The sequence below is a fragment of the Schistosoma mansoni genome, assembly GCF_000237925.1.
Source record: "Schistosoma mansoni, WGS project CABG00000000 data, supercontig 0111, strain Puerto Rico, whole genome shotgun sequence".
Lineage (NCBI taxonomy): Eukaryota > Metazoa > Platyhelminthes > Trematoda > Strigeidida > Schistosomatidae > Schistosoma > Schistosoma mansoni.
This window is the reverse complement of record NW_017386032.1, coordinates 298,813-324,449: the sequence shown is the minus strand read 5'-3', so window position 1 is coordinate 324,449 and position 25,637 is coordinate 298,813. Positions and strand designations below refer to the sequence as shown.

The window sequence follows — 25,637 nt, the reverse complement described above, 5'->3', positions numbered from 1 at the left end:
GTATAAATAACATGATTCAAGAAGAATAAATTTGTGAAACAGAAAAATACAAGATAGTTTTAAAACGCGTTGGTTAAATTAAGAATAATTCTAAACTATTTCATTCATTATTTCCAGAAACTGGTTACGACAATAGAGCTCATACCAACTTTTTAATCTCCACGCACCAATATGGTTCAACCAACAGTTAATGACGATACAATGGGACAATCAAAAGTCGCCAAATGAGAAGGCCACTTTATGAGAACCAAAAATCTAATTGAAAAGTGCGTGTTATTGGTCAGGAAATGGCTTTGTTTTCTAAGAAGTAGGCATATATTTAGTGAGTGCTCATACTCGGTTTAGCCCAATAAAATCCCTCCTTCGCCCTTAGTCCTTTCACTTAGTACCCAGTTGTGGACTTGAATACAGGAAGCTTTGTGCATCATTGTCAGTCTCGTACAAAGCCTATTATAACAAATAGCTTCATGGACTGATCCCAAGTCTTGATATGGCTACCCTTAGTTTTCTTCCAACCCACTCCTCCTACAATAGCGAACATTGCGTGAACCAACAATCTAAAGTTTGGATACTTAGTGGATGAATATACCATTATCAATCGTGCTGATATACCTCAGTTAATACAAAATAAATATTGTACTCGCATATTTAGAAATGATTGTGAATCCTTAATAAGATTCTCATAAACACTAACATTTACTAATCAGCTACTCCTGAATTAATATTTTAACTACTCAACAAATAAAATAAACAAGAGACAATTATCTATCAAAAAGATGCATTCTAGACTTATTCACAAATCGATACTAACTGAGGAACCAGTGAAAACCACGGGCCATAAATTATCTTTTTTTGTTTTAGTATGCAACTCCATAGAAGTATACACCTGGAATTATTAGCCATTACGTTCTGGGCATTGAGTTGATCATCAATATTACCAAATTCATTCAATATACATTTAATCAATACTGACAAATACACACGAAAAATGAGAAGAATAATTACATTGTATTCGGACAATCAGTTTTCAGTGGTCCAGAGTCAGATTGGAACTTGCCTCCACCTAAAGCTGAATCATGCGAAGACATGGAATTCGGTGATAAATCAGAACAAGATGATTCCCTTGTTGTTGTTGTTATAGTTGTTGACGTGGAAAGAAGAGAATCTGGCCGAAGTGAATTACAAGATGAATTATTTTGTGTTTGGCCAAGATCAACAATATTACTATTATTCGATATATGATCATTTGGAATATTTGAAGGACTTGGTGTTGGTGGTGCGTCCAAAGTGATCAACTGGTGATTATTATTATGACCAGTGGTAAAGTCTCCATTGACTTTAACCATATTTGGATAAGAAATCTGTTCATTGGGAGCTAAAAAGAATATGGGAAATCAATTTATAAGTATGCAGTAAATAATATTGTGATATTTGACTTGAACCCGATTACTTAATTCAAAAATATTTAAACATCGAAAGGGGTTAGTAGCACTATGATTATAGTCATAATTCCCTTTCAATGAAATCAGGTCACATCTAGAATAATATATCCACAAACAAATGGGTCTTCAAATAATTATACAGTCTAGACTGCAATTTTCAACAACAGTTGATATTAGCCGAAGAGCTAGTGAAGGATACCGAAGACAATGGAGTTGTTTCGCTCTAGTTTAGGGTTACATGGCAGTGAACATTTATAAGCCATCACTTGACCGGACACAGAATGTTGTTGTGTAGTAACAGGTTCACGATGCTTTTAAAAACCCGTGGGATTCAGGATACATAGTTTATCTTACTCAGGATTCATTAAAATGTCATAGGAAACACCAAACCGTTGCAACTAATTAACATCTAAGCTGTTTAATAAGAGTGCCATTGCATAACCATGCACACTACATTAAATAATGCTTGAAGATCAAACATTTCCACAATTAAAACAAAGGACAAAAATGTTTGGATTTTACATAAAGAATATTTCATTTAAAATATACATATATATTCGTCCGAACATCATAATCGTTTAGTTTAAAAAACTGTCTACAAAATGATTGACATAAGGCATCTTACGGAATAGGGTGAGAGATATACAAACACAAACATGAACATTTAATACAAAACAAACATAGTGAACAATGTAAGAAATGAAACTCCAAACTGTGATGACGAAATATAAATCAACGAAGTGAAGAAATAACAGTACTAACACTAAAAAATAGTTTGAATAATATTGTTTTTAAAATAAGACATATGAAAAAGAGAGAAAAGACGTCGAATAATTATTAGTAATATAATTCCTAAACAGAGATCGACTGAAGAAAATAAATCAGAAGGGGGAAGGAGGAAAATTCAAGGAGCAAATTAACAATCAAAGGTGCAACCACAGTTTCAAGGTGATAGTAAATGTCCTCTTTTTAAGAAGACGAAACAATCTTTTTTTCCCAAAGAAAATGTGCAAATAGTATAGAGTGATTGATGATTCACGTTAGATAATATTGATAAAAAGGAAGGAATGATATAATAATTTCCCCAAGCATGAAAACAAGACAGAGAAAAAAAAGAAAAAGCTATCCTTTTAGGTACATGAAGATATATATAAATTTATGCATTAACGAATTAATTAGAAATTCTATTTTATGCTCTTTTAGTATAAAATATTCCAAAGAGATTAACTGGTATATATTTTCTTTGTAGAAAGGGTTACACAATAATGTTGTCAAATTACCATCATCACCAACAGACGACATTATCACGATTATTTAAGAAAAACTTGACTTTCGGTTTCAAATTTAAACTCCACTGCTTACTTTTGTTTTGGAAAGTTGGATAATATTGTTAACTTTCACACAAAAAATCTATGGCTCAAAGTTGGTTACTTGGTTATTGAGTTGTATTAGATAGGAATTGAATTCAAGTCAATAATTCGGATGTGATTAACAGTTATAATTTATTTCGACTAGGAGATTCTTAAGATGATTTCAGAATTTTGTATAATTTGACTCAAAACTGTTACCGGCATTAAATATAAAACATTGAGATTTTATAGAGTCATGTACTTGGATTATACAAAATAATAACCTTTCAATTAACAATTGAGTAATCCGTTCAACAATCCAAAAGATTACAATTGTGATAGTCGGATGAAAATAATATTTAATTCTTTCAGTTATCAATTACGAATATCAATGGTGAATATACTTATATATGAAGTTAAAAAGTTATTATCGAACTAAATTTCTTTTGGTGGGAGGAATACTAATTTTTATCCTACTCTATTGATCCTATGCTACTTATGTTCTATGAATTTAAAAGGAGTTCACTACATACGATAAAGGTCCATATTCATTTCCACTTTTAATGAACAATAATTAATTTATTAGCCATTTTTGGTATACCGACTGCTTAGATTTCCCAATTAACTGTATTTTGGATGTGTCACATTGTTCATGTTAATGCTGACGTTAGTAGTCAGACTTTAAATACAATAGCAATTAGTTCAAGCCCCAGAGTATTATCGATTAGGTTGTACAGTGACGATAACTAACAACTTTTTTAATTGCTATGATATTCATAATTAATCGTAAAGATTATTTTTACATTTTTAGGTATACAGAACTACACAGATTTGATTAGTGATCATTGTGTCTTAGAAGTTTAGTCAGTTATCGTTTAGTGTTTGAGAAGATCGATATTGGGTTCGCGTTCCAGTATGGACGTAAACTTTGGGATACAAATACATTTAACTGACAAGTTTGCCAATCGGCGAAATGTGTGTGTGTGCTAGCCATGATTTAAAATTTAATATTAAACTCATATTTTCAAAATCGTACAGAAGCAATTTTATATAGTATTACAAAAGAAGTTTGATAATTGTATGGTACTTAATGTTACAAATAATTATGAGTGAATAAAACAATACAAATGATCTTGGAGTTCCATGAGGAATTAAAACGCACAATGAATCTACTCGTTTAAATCAGTACGAAACTCTTTTTCTGTCGTTGAATCGGTAATGATTATAGTCAGCAAAATGTCACAGTTTTTAAGTTTGATATAATTATATTCGAAATAAGTTTCGGTTATTATGGAGCAGTTATATTATATTTAGATATTTTCATACTCTATATTGTGAAATGATTGTACTACATAGTTTGCATTAATACGCTGAAATTATTAACAAGTATTTTGACCTTAAACAAACACATTTAAAAAGCAAAACAGGTAAATGTACACTTTCAATAAACCATATGATAGAAAAAGTTCAATTTGACTGCAAATACCATGAACTATAGAAACACTTTATGGTTGGGAATAATATTGAGTAGGCTTGATAAATGTTTAGAAACTTTAAAATAAAATCAATAGTATTTATATAACATAAACCTCACCTTTATCATTAAAAACAAGGGACGAATAACTGATTATCACTTAGTATCACGATTTAGTCGAAAATGGAAATATGGATCACCGGGTGCAAGTAACATGTCTTGAGGGATCTGGGTTCGACATTTAGCGAACTCGTGGATTTAAAGTGCCAGGAAGTCTTCATACTATGGCGAAACAACTGTTGGAAGCACCCTGGTTTTAATGGTTGTCAGTGATGCAAATTGTCTTCAAATAAACTCTACTTTATGATGCTATTTCAACCATTTTGTCCTCAAGATTATTACTTCGTCATTACAGAGTATGTGGAGTATGAGAAAAATAAAACATAACTTTACAACGTATTCTAATATGTCTGAGACTAATAAGGTTTCTTAATAACGATGCGATCGCTTGAGTTTAAACAATCAAACTGAGTTGATGCTTAATTTGTGTGCGAAATAAAACACCAGCAAAGCTGAATGGTAATGAGAAAAGAATTTTTAGTACACACCTTAACAACTTAAGGCTTTGCAAATTAAAAAGCCAGTAACTTATTAGTTTAGGATTAAGATGAATGGCTCTAAAACGACGACTTAGTCCATACACCAATTATTGTTAACAGAAAAACCAGTTACCGAGTTGGATTTACAATGGAATTGTTGTAATACTGTTAATTTCTAATTTCATAATTCTAAGAACATACTGTCAGTCCAGAAGTTTACAACTGAAGGAAGGAGATAATTTTCATCATGCACTGATGTCAGCTGAAGAACCAGTGAGAACACGAAGACACCAAACAGCGGTTTAGTTCCAGCTTTCAACTCCTAAACACTATGTACTTACAACCACAAACGGAATACAATGTTGAACCTTCAGTTTATGCTATGGGTGTGGTACCTTTAAACCAGAGTTGGTGGCTAGTTGTGAGTACGCAGTGTTATCCTCATCGGTAAGTAGTTCTCTTTCCAGAAGTGGTTAACACAACAGACCATGACTTTCAAATATGACAGACGGGATCCCACTTCAGGGTTTGTCATATGATCTGGAATTAGCTGAAAATAACATCCTGGCTCCTTCTTATTCAGACCATAAATTAAGAGTGCTCATCTACGATTCCTCCGAGGGACTCAAACTCAGGACATTTAGTCCAGAGCTAATGCTTAACATCGTTGAATCCAGGCTCAGTGGTCTAGAGATTAAGCGTTCGTGGATTGCCACTGCTGAAGAATCCCATACTAGGACGAAACGACCGTCCAGTGCTTCCAGGTTTTCATTGGTGACCGAACATTATTCGGCTTATGATCTAAATAAAAACTCAACAGTTTCCATAACCCTGAACTCATAAATCAGTATACTGCTGGGTCTAGTGAGATTTAGCTGGTCACATAGTAACTGTCAAAAAAACTTAATACACACTAGTTTCCTTTTCACGAAATGGGATATATTTAGTCGTCTGTTTACTAAACTTGAACTAACCAGAAAAAATTAAGTAAACAAATTAATTTTATGCTTGGATTACTTGGTGATCCACCAGCAAATCATGACAGCTAACAGATAATCATAATACCAAGTCCTGTCAACAGTGATCATACATACATAAATGATACTTCCTGAATATATAAACCTTTCATCAACATGTATCATGTCAAAATGTATGAATAAAAGCCAAATGAAACGGTGACTAATTAATGCTACTCGATTGTAAATTTACGAGCTACGCAGCTATGATAATTGTGCTTTTAGAGTGGTTGTTAAGAAAGCCATTATTTCAAATTCATAGGGAATGAACAATTTTTAGCTGGTTTATTCATATTCTTTTTATACAAACAATATCAGTGTTAATAAAGCATAGCACATATATATAGATATATACTAATGGCTAATAAATCACGCCTTTGATTTGAGCCGATACAGTAAGAGGATTTTAGAAATTTAGGCGATCAGATTAAAAGATAGGAATATGGGAAAGGTAAGAAACAAATTAATAAAAAATAAACCACATAAAATTATTAATTTCTAGTGTTATCATCTCTACATCAACTTCATTAACTACGAGAAGGCATTTGATAGCGTGGACAGGACAACACTATGGAGGCTTCTTCGACACTACGGCGTGCCGGAGAAGATAGTCAATATCATACGGAACTCCTATGATGGACTAAACTGCCACATTGTCCATGAAGGACAACTCACCGACTTATTCAAGGTAAAGACGGTGTTAGACAAGGTTGCTTACTCTCACCATTTCTCTTTCTCCTGGTGATCGACTGGATCACGAAGACGTCAATATCTGGAGGAAAGCATGGGATACAGTGGACAGCTAGGATGCAGCTGGACGATTTAGACTTCGCGGATGATCTGGCTCTTCTATCACAAACGCAACAACAAATGCAGGAGAAGACCAGTGTAGCAACAGCCTCAGCAGCAGTAGGTCTCAATATAAACAAAGGGAAAAGCAAGACTCTCCGATACAATACAACATGCATCAATCAAATTACACTTGACGGAGAAGCTTTGGAGGATGTGGAAACCTTTACATATCTGGCCAGCATCATTGATGAACACGGTGGATCAGATGCAGATGTGAGGGCGCGGATCAGCAAAGCAAGAGCAGCATACCTACAACTGAAAAACATCTGGAGCTCAAAACAATTGTCAACCAACACCAAGGTCAGAATTTTCAATACAAATGTCAAGACAGTTCTTCTGTATGGGGCGGAGACGTGGAGAACTACGAAAACCATCATCCAGAAGATACAAGTGTTTATTAACAGCTGTCTACGCAAGATACTTCAGATCCGATGGCCAGACACTATCAGCAACAAGTTACTGTGGGAGACGACAAACCAGATTCCAGCGGAGGAAGAAATCAGGAAGAAGCGCTGGAAGTGGATTGGGCACACTTTGAGGAAATCACCCAACTGTATCACAAGACAAGTCCTCACATGGAATCCTGAAGGTCAAAGGAGAAGAGGAAGACCAAAGAACACATTACGCGGAGAAATAGAGACAGACATGAGAAGAATGAACAAGAACTGGATAGAACTAGAAAAGAAGGCCCAGGACAGAGTGGGTTGGAGAAAGCTGGTCGGCGGCCTATGCTTCATTGGGTGTAACAGGCGTAAGTAAGTAAGTGTTATCATCATCAGTGCCAGTGTGAATGAGATTAAAACAGTTAGACTGCGCTAATTTTTACAACATATCATTGTAACTATGGTATATGTACATAAGTACATATACGTTGATCGAATAAATCATTACTAAAGTAAACTGTACAGTAGACAAAAAGCCTATAGTTTATTTTTTATGGACACATTAACAGGTGCAAACGAATCAGGAAATAGATAGACTGAAATAAGGAAACAATGAGTTAAAATTCTTTATAAGAAATAATTTTGGCCTATTTTACATACACAAAAAGAAAAAAATTTTCCTTTATTCTATAAACATAGTGGTTAAGTAAGCGTTAGTAATAGTGAGGTGAAACAGATGTGATTGAAAGTAATTTCAAACATATTAGTAGTTTGAGCATACAACTGAGTGAATAAGCTAACTGTCAAATGAATATGTTTCTTTACAATTAGTGTATTAATGTAAAAATTGAACTAGATAAATAAACAGATTCAAGTATACATCCTCGACTTCAAAAATTTCCTACATTCTACACAAAAGCATGTTTTGTTTTATTATCAAATAGGAGAATTAAAATTGAAGCAAAATAATTCTAACCGATAAAAGTGTAATTCTTTGTTGCAAATCCCAAATGTATTAATTAGGTATAAGAAAATTGTATTTCCGAACAATGTCTTCTAATTTCTAATCAATGAAACACTCGTTTTATTTGATATACTTCGTAACTTTCAATATTTTTCATGCAGGTCAGTCACCAAGTAAAAGTTCACGTACTCGGCTTTGAGTTATATCTTTCATAATACTCGAAATTACAACCTGCTTATCCAAACAGAAGTAGAAATAATAAGATATTAATCTGAAACCGAATGGTCGAATCCGAGTGCTTTAACTACTTACTCACTATTATACAGTCATTTGTGTTTATATTCAGATGAGAAAACTTAACTGAGCAGCTAACACGAGGAAATGAAGTTAGTTTCATACAGCACATTCACATGGAAGTCATATGCTTTTCTGATCGATTCAACTGAAACTGAGACCTGGCAAATAATTTCAGCCAGTAGATCACTATTCCAACCACCGGTTTTATCGAATTAAAATATTACCAAGTTTAAGTAAATTGTGAGTAATTGTTAAAATGTAGCAGGTTTCCAAAAGTTTGAGAGTTGTTTATGATTTGAGGAAACCATTTACTAAGCATATATATGCGCGAAAAATCCTGATTACAAAAGTTGTTTTTCTAAAATTAGTAATCTGTATTTATTTCAGGTTGAATACATTTCCGTTGAATGAGAAGAATAATGCAATAGTCCGAATTGATTATTTATGAGTCCATAATTTAAAAATTCAATATAGATGCACCCTAATCACATTGAAAATCTATAAACCCAGTATAAGTCCACTGGTTTTTACAATGATGTAGTCTCAGTGAAAACTACAACATTAATAACATAATATCATGACTCAAGTGATATAAAACTCACTTCTCATGAATACCGATGTTAGTTTCAATCTATAATGCAACATATACCTAAAAGGTTTTAATATGTTAAAAAGAACTAATATTGTATCTTATTCATTTAAGTAATTCGTATAAGTATGGATGTCTTCAGCAGTCGAAATTTAAAACAAAGTCATAACAAGTAAATCATCAAAACAGAGAAAGAGAATTAATAACTGTATGGGCGTCAAATAAATAAGTTAAGAGGATATATATATATGAGCACTTGAAGTTATACGAAAAGCTAATTAGAAGGAAACAGTTTTTCATCAGCTTCCCTTTTATTGTTTTGAAAACAAACTCATCAATTGTCCATCTGGAATAAAAACATTGACTAATATTGATTTCATAGTATTTTCCTGCAACTAGATGGCTCCCTATCTTATGTGAATGAAGCTTCAGTTGAAATTTAATATATTTGAAGGAAATTAAACAGTTATCCAATATATCAATTTAGTTACATTTCATATAAGAATACTTTCATACATACAGATAAATAAAATCTAACAGAAGATACGTTTCCGGTGACTGGCAATATTAGTTGATGTGTCTCTTAGAATAGACTGAATGTTATTTATTTTGAGGTAGCACTGGATGGCCACACTGATGCACGACACGATAAATCCAAGATCTTTTAATTAACTGATAATGTTAACTTAATTACGCCAAATTAAATTTCAGCTAAGAAGCCTTTTTCATCTTCGTTTTTTTGTTCATAGATCAGTAAACTTCGTCCATTGAGTGTGGTTTTTAAAGAAAACTTTCATAAACGTAAATCTCAAATTCCTCGCAGTTATTCATACAACTATTTTATATATTAGTATGCATATTATCGTGAATACATTCAGTCTACATATGAACAAATTGTCTCTATATATACAATAGTGTATAGTGTTGATGTAAAAATAAATATATTCAGTCTATTAAAAAATGTACTCTTCACTTTACACAAGATCGAACTCAACAACTTCAGGCTTCGTGATCCACATTTAATAGTTAGGATTTTCAACTATATTGTCTAATTATCAACTTGATCAAGTCTGAAAAAACTGTTTTTTGGAAAAGATATACTCGTAGGCTCCAAGTCTGGTTAATTAAATTTAATGGGAATAAAAAAACTCAGGTCTAATAAAAATGTCTAATCAGTATAAGGAATTCCAATTGAGGTTGAAATAACAAAAACTTGACAAATAATTTTTTAATGAAAAAAAAGCACTTTTAATTAAAAGGTAATTATAGTACCTACATTTATTAGTTTTACGTCCTGGTGAATGCTTTATTTCACAAGAATAACTAAGGGAATTGACGAGTAGATTTGGACTATTGGTAGTTACAGTACTCTGATTATTATCATTATTATTATTATCATATGTAAAACAGCATTTGGAACAGACTTCTGAATATATAGAAGAGGTGAAAGGATTATACAAAGGTTGATATTGCTGTCTCTTGTCCAATAACACAAACGAATCGGAATATTTCATTGCATTTGGAATATCTACACATTCAGAGTTAGATTTCAAACAACACGAATCTTTCATAATGGTAGGTGTTGATGATGTTGTACACGAATTAACAAAATTGCCATGTAATATATTAGCATTGATAGATGTTTGATAATTTGATTGAAGATATAATTCATGGTTAATTGGAGTTTTATCTTTTATTGGAAGATCATATGATGAATTGTCAATTTTCGATAATTCCATTTGATTATTGTTAATAATACTAGTAGTAGTAGTAGCAATAGCATTTATTTTATCATTGTTAACAGGAAAACATGATGTTAAATGGGATGATGATTTAGGATACAATTCGGATGGAATTACATTACATTGATATGACAAACCATTGTCTAAATAACCTGATGGCTTTTTAATTTTACAGAAAAAAGAAAAAAAAGAAAAATATTCAAAATTATAATAGAATCATAATATTAATAATAATGGTCAGTGACACTAATTTCCTTCACCTTAACGAAATTCAGTAATAAAATACAAGTCTGTTTATTGGTGATTTTGAGCAGCACTTCAAGCGTAAAAACTAAGGTTGGTAAACAATCACTTGAAAAACGGTAACTGAAAGTAGAGTGCACTAACTAATAAACCAGCTTTTTTCATATACATATTTCCTCTTATTATCTTAAAGAGAGCAAGAAAGAAGATTGATGCAGAATAATATGAATTCATTTTATTTTGTTAGGTTCTCATCAGCTGCTTACAACCTAAAATATTTGAAAATCAACATTATTACAGATATTGACATACTTATGCATACGAGGGTGATTAAAGATGAATATATGTATCATGTAGCGAAGATTCAGATAGAGTTAATAAAGTCATAAGAAATTTTGTTTCGTACAAATAAAGTTTGGGAGGGAAAATTCCAGAACATTGAACTAGTGATTAGAAGTAATAGAGTTAACAAACATTAGATGATTATGTAATGAAACAACTAAAAATAGATCAATGGTAATAAAGAAAGATATGAATTGAAATCAGTCAGCTATGAATTGAAGAAAAATGACAATGCTGTAGTTTTGAACTTCAGACAGAGTTGAAATAATGAATGACGCAATAAATAAAAAAGAAGGGGTTTAAGGTTACCAAGGCAAAGAAAGATTTATTACTGTCTCTTTTTGGGTACTATGTTTTCAAATCTGGTTTCTGACTGGTTGTAGAATTTCCATCAACGATTTGGAAATTGCACAGTATGTATAGTTATTATAAATAATATATATATATATATATATATATACGGTTGGTTCTTAAACGCCCAAGTACATTCAGGTGTGGAAAACGTCCATTCTTTCCCTCAAAATGCTCTCATACCACGTTTATATTTCCTACCACGAAAGTCCTAATTACTGCCTTCTAGAGTCTCGGGTATTGTTTAGAAAAGTGAGAGGATGAAAAAAGAAAGTCCAGTGCTTAAACCGGGTTGAAAGATAGGTAGGATACACCTAGGGAACTTGGAAGACCATGATCCCAAACTAGTGATGACCACGGGTTTCAGGATTCCAGAGGCATGAATGTTGTATAAACTGATTTTGGTCACCAATCATCATAGAACTGAATCATATGACACTGTACCACTGCATTGTGAATTAGGCCTCTAGTTCAAAGGCTAATGGAATAGCCTCTCAAGAAAACTACCTATTCCGGTTTGAGGGGCGGGACAACATTCGAGCCCATTCGCAAGTGTGATAACTGATAATCACGAAAAAATGATCTATTCACTCAGTTTCCTTACTAAATACAATCATTGAAAGCTATTTTCAAGCTACTCAACCATCACTGCACTTGCTTCCTCCTTTTTTTGAAAAACGAACCAACAGCCTACTAGAAAGTACACAAGCCTGTCTAATGAACAAAGTTTATTTATTTCAATAATATTGACTATTGACTAAAGAACAACATTTAAGTACTCTTAAAACACACACGTTAGTAAATCCATAACTTGGAGACTATTTTCTTACCAACCTAGATGATTAATGCATACTTAATGTGCAGTCTTACAAAAACATACTGCTTGTATTGACTTCGATAAAGGGTACAAAATAAAACCTCTTGACATTACATATGTACATATACATACATATTCTAACTAAAAAGAATCATTTGTACAGGACTATGTAATTTATTTTTTTAGTAAAAAGAAAAAAAACACTATTCAAAATTCAAAAACATTTAGATATGTTGAAGCACGTTCTGCATTAAATGTAAGATATACGTTAAAAAAATTAACAATGGCGACTACTAATCATGAAAGCACATATAATATAATTTTATTTATGTAAGATAAATAAACTGAATAAGTTTGTTTTCACTTACTTAAGAGACTATTAATCCTATATAACACAGATGACACATATATGGCTGAAAGGTATTATTTATTAATTTCCCAAAGTCACTTAGACTTTTAGTGATCACATTCACGTTTAACTGTTATAACTCAAAACATATTGATCAACCGTAGTCCTTAAAATCCTGAAACGTGAATTATATACTTCCGATTTAATAAATACCACAATACAATGTAGATGAAAGACAAGGATTATTGCCATTGTGACGCGAAGTTTATAAACACAATGAACTATATTAATTATGCCATGAAATTATATCATTTTATTTAACTTAAAAAGGAGTTCACTTGGTGGAATAGAGCATTTAGAAAGGCGTCATACTAAACAACATGATAATGAAGCGGAAAAATAAAAGTCTAAAGTCTGTGAACTGTGCAATTATCGGATTATGACCCCACACAAATACACGTTATTCCAAAACATTATGCTTTGAAGTCCATATTAAACTTAATCAAATGGTGTATCACAAAGGTCCTATACGACACACCAAGAAGTAGTACTAAAATCTGTTACTCACTAGACGCTTTCCCAACTTGATTAACCCTATTGAATAACAATATAGGAGTATGGTGATTTAACGACCAAGATTTGAAACAGAAAAGTACTTGAAACTTTTTATTTGACAATTTCTCATTTTAAAAGTAATATATTTATGTAAAAAAGAGTACTTAACATTCAATGGGAACTTATTCAAATAACGTATGAATTTAAATTAGCTTAGCAATAGAACAGAATGAAAGTTATGTGTTAACAACTTACAACACAACTATGGTCTTGTAGTTCAGGAACACTTCTTGATAAACAAATTTGTGGAATCAAATTTGAAACGAACAAATTACCATATTTATTTCTTTGTGTTAATGAATACTTATCAATATGGTTGATCTCAAATTCTGCAGCGCTTTGGTATGAATATACAGATCGAGGAGCCGAAGAAGATCGACAATATTGTGTTTTATTATCACGTTTATGCTTATCCCTTGAAAAAGAACGTTTACGTAGACGTTGTAACAGACTATCAGCACCAGATTTAAGTCTTGCTTTCGATGGTTCTTGACATATGTATGTGAAATTTTCTTCATTGTGTACAATCCAATGATGTGAACCGGTAGGATTGATAGAATTTAAACGATTAGACGATCCTATATCAGTTTGACGAAATGGTCCACGTGAATGCCATTCAAAACATCCAAGCTGTGATGGAAATCAAGAGACAATAGAAAAGTTACAGTAAGGCGATAGTTGGGAAATTAATAGTTGGGAAATTAATCACGTGGAATTAGCGTTACTTCATTATCCGGGTATTTAATAATAATAATAATAATAATAATGTGACTTTCAATAAGACTATAAATACTCTTCGAACTTATTAGGACTGTAACCAAATTATCGCGCTTTTAGAATTTAATAGGCAGCTGTAACTAACTAACTACATTGGATAATGATTGCGTTCTATCATAAATTGATTGAGGTTACGAAAAATGTGGATCATTAGATTTCAACACAGTGATCTAAATGGATTGTGTTTGCAACAAGACTTGAAGATCCAATATGAGGTCTTATAGTGAACTGATGAGAAGTACCAGACTAGGATGGATTGTCTAGTGCTCCAAAGCTTTCAATAGTTTCTCAACGGACATCAAATTTATACATAAAACAACTTTTTTCAAGTAAAGGCTTTACTGAAACGTCTGAGCATTCAAAGATAGTTTTTGTTAAAAATTGGTAACAACTGAAAAATTATCAAATAAATTAGTGAAATACTGAACATATATTCTGTTTCGCTTACAGAAGCATAAAGTCATAAATTATTTCAAGATAGAACTGACATACTGAACAGAATTTGACAGTATACCTTAATGAGTGAGAACCGAGAGGTTGGATAAGATATTTAATTTCCCGGTCTATCTGACATAGCATGAAAATCCTTGTAAAGATATGAAGGCAAAAATAATGAACAACAGGTGTAGTCAACGTACAATGCGTATAGGTCAATGTACTAATTATTAAAGTACTCTATTTTTAACCACTTGGTTCCATATGTAAGTCTCACACCAACTAATTCAATTTGGATAGTTTTGCAATAATACTAACCCTTAAAATATAATATGGCGCTCAAAGTCATATACTCAAACATGTAAATGATTACTGAGTTATTAATCAATACAAAAAACACTAATGGTAGAAACAATTGAGAGACTAGAATTTCTTATTCACAAATCATAACCTGGGAAAAAACGAGATTAGAGAATCTATTTACAATAAACAAAACCAATTAAAAAAAAAACATTGAATCATGTTTAGAACAGCAAAACTCTTGCTTAGTATGAAGTATAAACAATGTATGAAGTATAAGCAGATAAACATTCATTATCACACATAAATAAAAAAGTTCAGTAAGACATGGTTAGCAATGAATTAAGCTATAACCTCACTAACACACAATAAGGCACTACTGAATGGCTTTTTTAGATATGAATCACACAAAAGAACAGAGAATGATTAATCAGAGATGAGATTCAAAGAATTTATTTTAAAAGTACGTTGTTAAGCTTATCAGTCACTTTAATTATCGAAGACCAGCCTTGATCAACACTGATTGTTTTATACGCATATGAAAGAGCTAGAGCTTTCTAAGTTATGGCCATAACATTACAACAAATGAATTACAAAACCCTACCGAGAATAAGGTGCTAATATTATTTCATTTACTGAGTTGTACGTACCTTCACAGAATGGTTGGAATGTAGCTAGTAGTAGAAACAAGCACACCAGTGTCGTCCTATTTGGGACTCGTCAACTGAATAGACCTCCATACCTGAGTTTATATACACTTCGGAATTTAGAACCAATACCTCCCACTTTAAACGAAAAACGCATCATTTACTTAGATACTGAATCCAGATAACCACTGATTTGTGTAACGGGGATGAATTTTGATTAAACTTGTAATGGTTTGAGGTCATCCAGTTGTTGATATTTTTGACTGAATTTTGATCAGTCTTAGTTGGTATGCGTACACCCTATGTGAACTGTCACAAGTTTTTGTAGATTTTTACATGTACGTACGACTAAAATGTTCAAAGTAGAGTGAAACGTACGTTCTCGATTCCAGTCTATTAACCACACTCCATCCATTCTGTAGAAAAATGTGACATAATTGATGTATTAAGGTAATCGGCAAAGGACGCACTTATGCCAATTAAAACTGACCAGAATTCACTCAAAAATATCAACAACAAGATAATGTGAACAATTAAAAATTATTACTGCTATCGGTAATAATAACACGTTTCAATTATAAGACTAATCACTATGTCATCATTGTTTGTCCACCCAAAACAAAAAGCAAAACAGTGTCATCAACAATCCCTTTTTCAAATGGCATTGTAAATACTTTAGGGAACAAGAGTCTACTCATTTGCCCCATTGCCCTAGTATAGATTCAAGGTCAATTTAAAAAATATATAGTATCAACTTATTAAATGAACACTGAAAGTTTAGGTGTGGTCTTACGTGAGTCATTTATGCACCAGAAACTCATTCATCAAGGCTGATAAATGAGAGCGAATAACCCTATCTGTGGCACGTTACTATTGCCAATATACCTAAGCTATAAATGAAAGTGGTTCTACTATTTTTTTGGATTGATTAATTCAGTTCTGTGACTGATGGATGATAAAATCAAACCTATGATACTTCGATCACGTAATTTAATGCTCCAATCACATCTTTAGTAATTTCAAACTCCATCAAATTAATAAAATTGTTCAATCACCTGAGAACTATGTTAGGTTAACCACTTTCTCCCTATGATAGACTTTACTGATCTCAAAGTCTTTGATAATCAGTTTCATTTGTCTGGCAGACTCCAACCAGTAAACATATTGCCTCTAAAATAGTTTACAGCAAAATTCAATCATTTCATACACCGATAGTATGACTTAGTCCACAAAACTTAATTTTCTCCAAACAACTTCTACGTTAGCTACCGTAAAACGTTTAAATAAATGACGGGTGAATATCTGTAATACATAAACAGCTAGATGAAAGTCTATCACATCAGAAAGAGCTTTATCTTATTTATCAACCATCTCTGCACTCCCCTCCAAATAATGGTTCGAGGAAGTGTGAGCAATATTTGGAAACCGAATACTTGTAGCCATGTTTCACAAAGAGTGCAGCACACTGGTTCTTGAATGCGTAATATGACAATCACCTGAGCAAATAGCAGTGTTGGTTGATAAAACTTAGATGGTCCTTACGTTTCAGCGCCAAGACTACGTCAGTTATATGTCAATCAAGGGTGACAAAGTTCATAACGTACATAAAGTGGTAAACGCTCTGAATCACTTACCTATCTGGCATCAAACCAAGCATCGAATAAAAACTAGATACAAAACAATATAGAAGGTGATAAATACATCCCGAACATCCTTGTATTATCATCTAGAAAGCTTATATAACCCTGTATCACACGACGACTATGTACACATCATCTGATTAACTGAAATAGATTGGGTGATCATATAGAAAATATTGCCTTGGGGCTCAAATGCATTTTGTTTTACTATGAGTTTGAAGCATTATCGGTGAACCATGCGAATTATAACCAGCTGTTGATCAAAGCCGAAAGATCAATAGCTAGGTGTGAATGACAATCAAATAATAATAATAATAATAATCAACGCTGTAAATCAACTGGTGACTTCTGATAGGTGAACAACACAAGTGTACTTTCCAGACAGTCTAGTTTTTACCCATTCACAAGAGATTTAATGATACGAGAATAGGAACAACAAAACTTGATGAAAGGGAAACCGAACACAATCTAGATAAGTGCTATTTAGTAGGCAGAAACAGTAGGAAATAAAAAGAAATGAAATCAGAAAAACCCAACAAATTGAGTAAAAACGACGTCAATGTAATCTATTTTTGTATGTCGTATATATATCATGCTTCCCTTTGTCCCCTATCCTCCTTCACTGTTTATTATTCACTGCAACCGGCATATATACAAAAAGGAACGGAAAACGTAAATGAAGATGGGTAAACAAACTATTACGCAAATATGAGCTATTGAAAAAAATATGTGTAATTGACACGCAAACAAGTACAAAGAGATATAGAACACCTTAAAAATATATGCCTCATTTTCATAATTTAATTATCACATTAAGAAATGTTTTATACACAGTTGGGTTTCATATAATGCTACCTTGATGACGTGTCATACAAAAGGTTCTGGTAAAAATACAGATATACAGTAAACTGGTCGATTGGAGCTGTATTCGTTTAAATAAAAGACGGGAGACAAATGAAACAATAATCAACATGAGCATAACAACACCGAAAATGACAAACGAAAACATTTGTTCCAGAGAAAAAACAACTGATTTATATCAGAATCACAAAAACTTTTCGAAATTGCTTCACATCCTTACAACAGTTTAATTTTTTGTTATATTTCGCTAATCAGAAGGGAAATGTAAAACAAAGTTATTTGATCATTGAAATTTCGTTATGATCTGCTGGATATATTAACTAAGACAAAAGACATTTAAACAAGGAACAACACATGATCTGGTAAATTCGTTAGGTAATTGAACGAATTTGAAACAATGGTCGTATCAATGACAGTAAAAAAATTAACATAATAAACACGGTTCAGAAGGAACGAATGAAATCAGTAAATAAGAAGCATGAAAAAAATATATCAACATTAAAGGTTCACAATATGAAGAAAGAATTTATTAACCTTAATTAAGTCGTATCACATAAGATCTTCAAACGTAGATTATGATTATCTTTCGACATCTAACCAGAATTATATGAAGAAACTGATTAATATTTTTTTAGGAATTGTCCCCAAGACATCAACGGATTATTATCTTCAAATATGAAACTTAGTTATCAAGTATATAATCGCGTAAGACGGTTAGATTTAGAAATACTAACTTCCTAAAGTTAGGAAATTAGGGAAAGAAACAAACCTGTAAACCAACGATTAAACTAAACTGATGATTCACAACGCCTCAATATGTTAGCGAATAACAGCTATTTAATTACTAAATTGAATATAGTTTCATCATCTACTTAAATTTGTTACTAGAACAATTGTCAAATAAATCATAATAAAATATTATAACAACGAATGAAAAAAGAATTGACGATTCACTTTATCGAGTAAACAAACTTTTAAAACACAATATTAACACTACACCTGTTCTCTATTATGACTAGTCCTAAATAGTAAGGGGAGACAATAAATGTATGTTTAATTTCAGGAATGAAATAATGTTACTCGACTTCCCAGAACAGAAAATAATTTGCAAACTACTCAAGATGCGATTAAGTTGCATTCAGTAAACTGAGACTATATTTAGTGTTATAGGAACTCCAGTTACAACTGAATGGTCAAAAATATGAACGTAGCTTCAGCTACCAGGTTCCAGTGATATGCTTAAACCTTATACCATAGGTGCGATTAAGTATCAGTGCACATAACTGTATTAGTTATTAAACAGTTTTTTACGTAAACATGACTGCAAAAACGAAGCCGATGAATATGCTGAACTCATGGGTCACAAAGCATAGACAGATTTCTAATACAGTATAAATTCAGAATATCGAGTTTCAGAGTTGTATAACAAAAAGTGATGACATTACTGTTCTGACGAGCAAGTAGAGAATGAGGATACAATTTACTAATCGCACTGAATGAGAATCGTACTTAATCATGAAATGACTGAAATTCGAATTCTGGACCACTGATTTCCGGTTAACAGTGTGATCTAAAAGTCTATGAGCTTCATCCAACATTGGCTCGAGAGTATATACTGTTGAGAAGTCTCGAACTAGGACGAAAACATTATCCAATATTCTCTGATTTTAAGTGTTTCTCCAGTTTGAGTGAATTCATCAGAAAAGTTAACATCTAACCTATGTGTATGTTACTTTCTCTTAAAAAACACATTACACACCAATATTTATCTTTATGGCATGACGCTTATTACTATAGTCATTTTAGCACAGAAATCACTGATTAGTATTCAAGATAGTAAAACAGTAGGGTTTTGGCGACAAAGTTGTACAAAAATGTTCACACATGACATATATATATATATATATATATATATATATATAAGCGATTCTCAACTAAAATGTAACATAAATATGGATGAACAGTTATACTTCCTGTTGAAAAACATATATTATCTAAAACTAACCATCCAAAAATCAAACCTAAATACAACACTCTTTCAATAATCATACCATTCTGGAATATAACTTAGTTACTAAACTTCCACGAAAAATATAATGAATAAATAAAATCATGGAGGAAAAAAATTGTTACTTCTATAACAGTTTTAAATTATGCCTAATGTAATGTAATATACCACATCTACTTAAGTTAATTATGTTTTAAATGCTGAGAATGTGTCTCGCATAAAGAGTTAGAGAAAAGTTGTTCACGAAACGAATTAACAAATTCTGTTGATCATTTAAGGCTTTGAATAGTCGGCCCGTGATGTAACCCACTTTCAAATTAAACTATCATCATGGAGATCCAATGTCAATCAATAAAAAGTTCCAATAAACTTTGTTGATTAAAAAAGTAATCAAATGATATGGTATTTAAGATAATATCAAATGATTTTCCTTTCGACAAAGACTACAACCTACTTTGATACATTATCAAAGCTGATAACAATAAGCTATGTCAAAAGTTTGTTTCTCTGCTGTCTAATATCGAAAATCTATTTTGCGAAATAATTGACCATGAACATTAAACATAGTTTAGAGTATCTAAACGAAATAAAATTGTTAAATGTTTTCAAATTATATATATATATATATTTGATCGAGTTAACAATATGGATATACAATAGGCATTTTTTTAAAAATCAACCGCTATTCAAAGGACGTTTAAACCAATCTTGAGAGAATAAACGAATTAAATCTGTGTAGAATTGTATGTCTTTCTCGAGCTTTAAATCATTTTTCAGAGGGAAAGATGGAACTCATTCGAAATCTTACTCGTAATATTGTCAGCCGCAAATTTATGTGTGATTTCGATTAGTTAGTGTTGTCACCTAGTTATATTATCTTATGTGAACACAAATACAGTATGTTAAATAACTCTTAGACCCTCATTTACTCTTATTCTTCACGTTTACTATTGAGGCATAAGTGGTTGTCTGAAAAGTATTCAGTTACAGTAAACTAAACAAATAATTTTACTACAAACACTGTCAAACTTTCGAAACTACCAAATAAATCAAACTTCGTCATTGTTTAGTAGAAATGTGTTTGATTAGCTAACTGATTAAAAATTTTGTCTTTAATCATGTTACATTTTAGACTGTGGTGATTGGGCGGTCGACTGTGTTATATCCGCGTCGCCACTAGTGTATACAGACCACCAACTGTTATATCTGGAGTGCTGTTGTTGTTATGTGGGCACCAACTCTGTTGAGTCCTCCAGCCCTACTGCTTACTTGAAAATCGGGAACCACTGCAATTCCTCGATCCTGTGGCCTACACTGGGAAACAGGAACCGCTAAAACCCCTACGACTCAAAGTGAAAACACAAAAGACTAATAAAACGAAGATTTATTGACAAGCCAAAAACACGTCCCCAAACAAATTGCAGCATCACATCATTATTAGACCAAAATACAATCATTTATACACCGAATTTCACACATACTTCATAATAACATATAGGAGAAGTACATAGACTTAGTTGTAAAGACACACTCTGAACACAGTTCACTTGAATGTATACAGAGAATATAGCTGAAACACTGAACAAAAGTTTGCACTTGTCATGTTGAACGAGATTTATACTGAATCGATACAAAAAATGTCGACGTAAATGATGTCAGCTTTCTTATCCCGTTATATCAAGTTTTAATTTTAGTTTCAAATAAACTAATATTTTTTTCAAAGAAATTTGAAATTCTTAATAAGAACAACAGTTTCGATAGTGAACTGCGTTAAATACCAGAGTTACTCTTCAAAGATAACAGATTCAATTGCAGCTTCTAAAGACCAGTATTTCATACGCTAAATCAATTTTCCAACAGTAAATACCCAAACCATTACCTAGAACTCGAAACAAAACTTCAAAGTACTAAAAACAAGTATAAAATTAGTAAATTAATTATCCAGTAATCGCTACTTTTCTTGTAAATATGGAACAAGCTGTTCCATATTGGTGTAAACAGTGGCAAAGAGGGAATTACAGCACAGTCAACTAAAAGTAGAGTAAGTCAGGGATAACTTATTTCCACAAATATTAATTTAATAACATACATACACGAACAAACTTGATCATATTCATAATATCAAAAGAATAATGTCAATAATAAATATATGTGCAAAGAGGTATACAAGCAACATTTAAGAGTTGAACCTGCCTCTTAATATGATGAACAGATAAAATTAATTTGCAACCTGAGCCTAGTCTTAATATATAGTGATAATCAAAAGAGTTAATAGGCTGAATATTCTATGAATGTTGACGGTTAAATGTAAACATATGCTGTGAAGCAACTCACGTTTGATGCAAGTACACCAGTAATGAACCATATCGATCTGAAAATACACTTTATTTACTAGCTACCTCAGTAGAAAGAGAACTCAGTCTCTATACAATATTAATGGTTGATTACTATGATCGGGTAACGTAGTGACAATAGACAATTAGATCCTATTAACAACTAGAACGAGCTACCAGAAAATAATAATTGTAGTAAATAACCCTCGATCTTAAACTGGAGGTACATCAGATCATTCAAGCCTATTGGTAACCACATTCCCACTACTTTCATGAACCAGAAGCTGTAAAACTCCAAATTCGTAGATTTTATTATGTATTATGATGAAAGTGTATATTATTGAAGGTTTTCGAGATAATACAAAAGAGCCTCCACTATTTACCAGTTCTTAAAGGCTTTTTAAATGGTTTTATTACCAGATGAGATTCATTTTTAAATTAATTAATCGATTAACACACCACACAGCCCGTATGTGGACATTAGGATCCGAATTTGAACATACAAGCATTTTATTTATTTATTTATTTAAACACATAAATATTGGTACAAGGGGACACCAGATATATATACGCCACACAAAATAATGAGAATGGGAAGAGAAAAGGGGTAGGATGCATATATATATAAAAAAATAAGAGTAATGATGGGGGAAACTGAAATGTACAACCAGAAGAACTCTTTCAGTTAAGGAAGTTATGACCACTCTCTTTATGAAGAAAGTAAAAGAAGGTTACAGAAGGATCGCCACTGGCTTCTATTCTGAGCCATATCTGATAACATCTCTAGCCACTGTGTTGCACCATCTCTTGGACCCCAACCAGGGAGTCGGGAAGGACCAACAGAAGCTAGCCCTTTGCAGCTTTCTTTCATGCCACAACACCATGTCATACACTGACCACCCCCCGCTTTTTCCAACCAATCCCAGCGTCGGCAAATAATGCACGACGAGGAAGTCTCTGGGACGACATTCGTAGAACATGTGTGCTTGACTTCTATAATAGTGGCAGAAATAGTAACAGAGCAATGACATTGAACATTACGCTAATTATAACATTGGTTTTATGTTAGATGACCACACTTAACTGCTACTTACAGTTCAAGAACGAGTTCACGACTGGTACAATCAGGCACTAGTACCGATTATCACACAATGTACCATGACGTAAACAGAGTTGAAAAGCAAACGCAAACTCAATTATGTAGTAGAAATATGACATGAACTCAGATTAGAAACATTCCTGCGCTACTGTCAGTAGTCACCACCTCCAATTCCTAAGAAACAAAACTACTATAAAAACACTAACTGGAAGAACTCATCTAAACTCCAGCCTCAGAGTTAAAGAGTCTTCATATACATCATTTATGATGCCTCACGGTGAAAGCCGAGATTCTTCAGAAGTCACGAGGCTAATACTCCTTCCGGCAAATAGGATGATGATAAACATGGGTACGCGGAATATCCAAACAATATGAGAGATCAGGAGTACTATTCCAAAAGACATGGAAATGGACAAAAATAACCTGACCGGGATTGGAATAGGAGCAACTCATTGCATTCAATCCGGACAAAAAAACACTAACATGAGGAGAACTGTTACCGAAGTCTAGTCATAAAGAATAAAGTGCCCTCCCACACACACAAACACAAGGAATTCTACCAATCCTGTCAAGATAAGAATAGAAGAGCTTTCGAATCACGTCTTTTCTCTTTCTTCTGGTTGTTCACTGGATTATGAAGACCACATCTCAAGAAAAACACGAGATCCAGCGGACACACTAGACGCAGCTGAGTGACTGGTCTTGTAAATGACTTGATCCTTCAATTGCAAACACAGCAACAAATGCAAAGACAGCCACTGTACCAGCAGCTTTTGCAGTAGCATGCCTCAACGCAGAGGAAATATCAAGATTCTGAAGCATAACACATTGAGAACCAGTCAAATCACACTTACTGGCAAAGCCTCCGAAGAGGTGGGAGCCTTAACGTAACTGGACAGGATCGTCAATAAACTAGGAGGATCCGATAGAGATGTAAACGTACGAGTCTGTACTGAAAGGGCAACACTCCTACAACTGAAGAATACCTGTAACTCAAAACAACCGTCAACCACTACCAAAGTAAGAATCGTCAACATTAACGTTAAAACAATTCTATTGTATGGGGCCGAAACTTGAACAATTGTCACCACCATCACCAAAAGTATCCACAAACAACTGTCTACGTGAGATACCCCAAATCCATCGACCAGAGAATATCAATAACCTACTCTACCAGAGAACAAAGCAGCTCCCGGTTAGGGAGGAAATTAGAAGACGCTAGTGATGGATAGGAAACTGCAGAAATCATTAAACTACATCAAGGCAAGTCCCAACACGGAATCCTCAAGAAAGAAGGGAGACAGGATGTATCAAGGGACATATAGTGTCGGAAAACGGGAGCAGAAATCAAGACCAGAAATAACACTCAGCAGCAACTGAAAAGCACAGCCTAAGGCAAGGTGACTGAAGATCGCTGGTCGGGGTAGCATGCTTAATTAAGTGATGAAGAGAACGGCTAGATGTTGAGGACATGTTTTAGAAAGACAAACTAGAAAGGCATGTATGAAGTAATGATGCAATACGGGTTTGAGACGGAGGCAAGGAGAGAATGTATCTGTGCCATTGTGAATGATTTTTAGCCATGTCACCCAGTTTCAATGACTACCACTTATTCAACGAGTATCAGTTGTGGTTTTTATTAAAGATCTCGTTGTTATAATTGTCTTTCGACATATATTACACATGTAGATTTAACGGTGGATCAATTGACTTGCTTTATCAAACCAACGAAAACAATCGATAATTTTCCATTTCGAAAATAATTAATTATTAGGAAAAATCAAAATTTATATAAAGATAGAACAAATATTGATGCAGAATAATATGAATTCATTATATTTCGTGGTTTCTCATCAGCTGCTTACAACCAAATATGCATTAGAGTTTTATCATTGGGGTAATAAATAATGTGGAACAATTGACATAATTGAATGTAAAGGATTGGAATAACAAAAGTCATCGATGATAACTATATATATGGGCAAGGAAAGGTCAGAGGTTATTAGGTATTGAAATAAAGGGAGGCGTAATAGTTGAGTGGAGTTCAGAGACAGATAAAATCAAAAATGTGATTATTTTAGAGGTAGTTGAAAACAATTAGGGTGGGTTACGT

At 32.8% G+C, this 25,637-nt stretch overlaps 1 protein-coding gene across 1 annotated transcript in view; it reads right to left on the bottom strand.

The window, feature by feature from the left end:
* Positions 1 to 1,001: 1,001 nt before the first annotated feature.
* The window catches only part of Smp_164260 (hypothetical protein), a gene marked incomplete at both ends in the record, with an annotated part of 26,093 nt that continues 1,457 nt past the window's right edge, over positions 1,002 to 25,637 (bottom strand). The window contains 4 exons of the mRNA XM_018792793.1: positions 1,002 to 1,375; positions 10,242 to 10,335; positions 10,390 to 10,859; positions 13,700 to 14,054. Of these exons, the coding sequence (XP_018643999.1) occupies positions 1,002 to 1,375; positions 10,242 to 10,335; positions 10,390 to 10,859; positions 13,700 to 14,054 (1,293 nt within the window). The remainder of the gene's footprint in view (positions 1,376 to 10,241; positions 10,336 to 10,389; positions 10,860 to 13,699; positions 14,055 to 25,637) is intronic.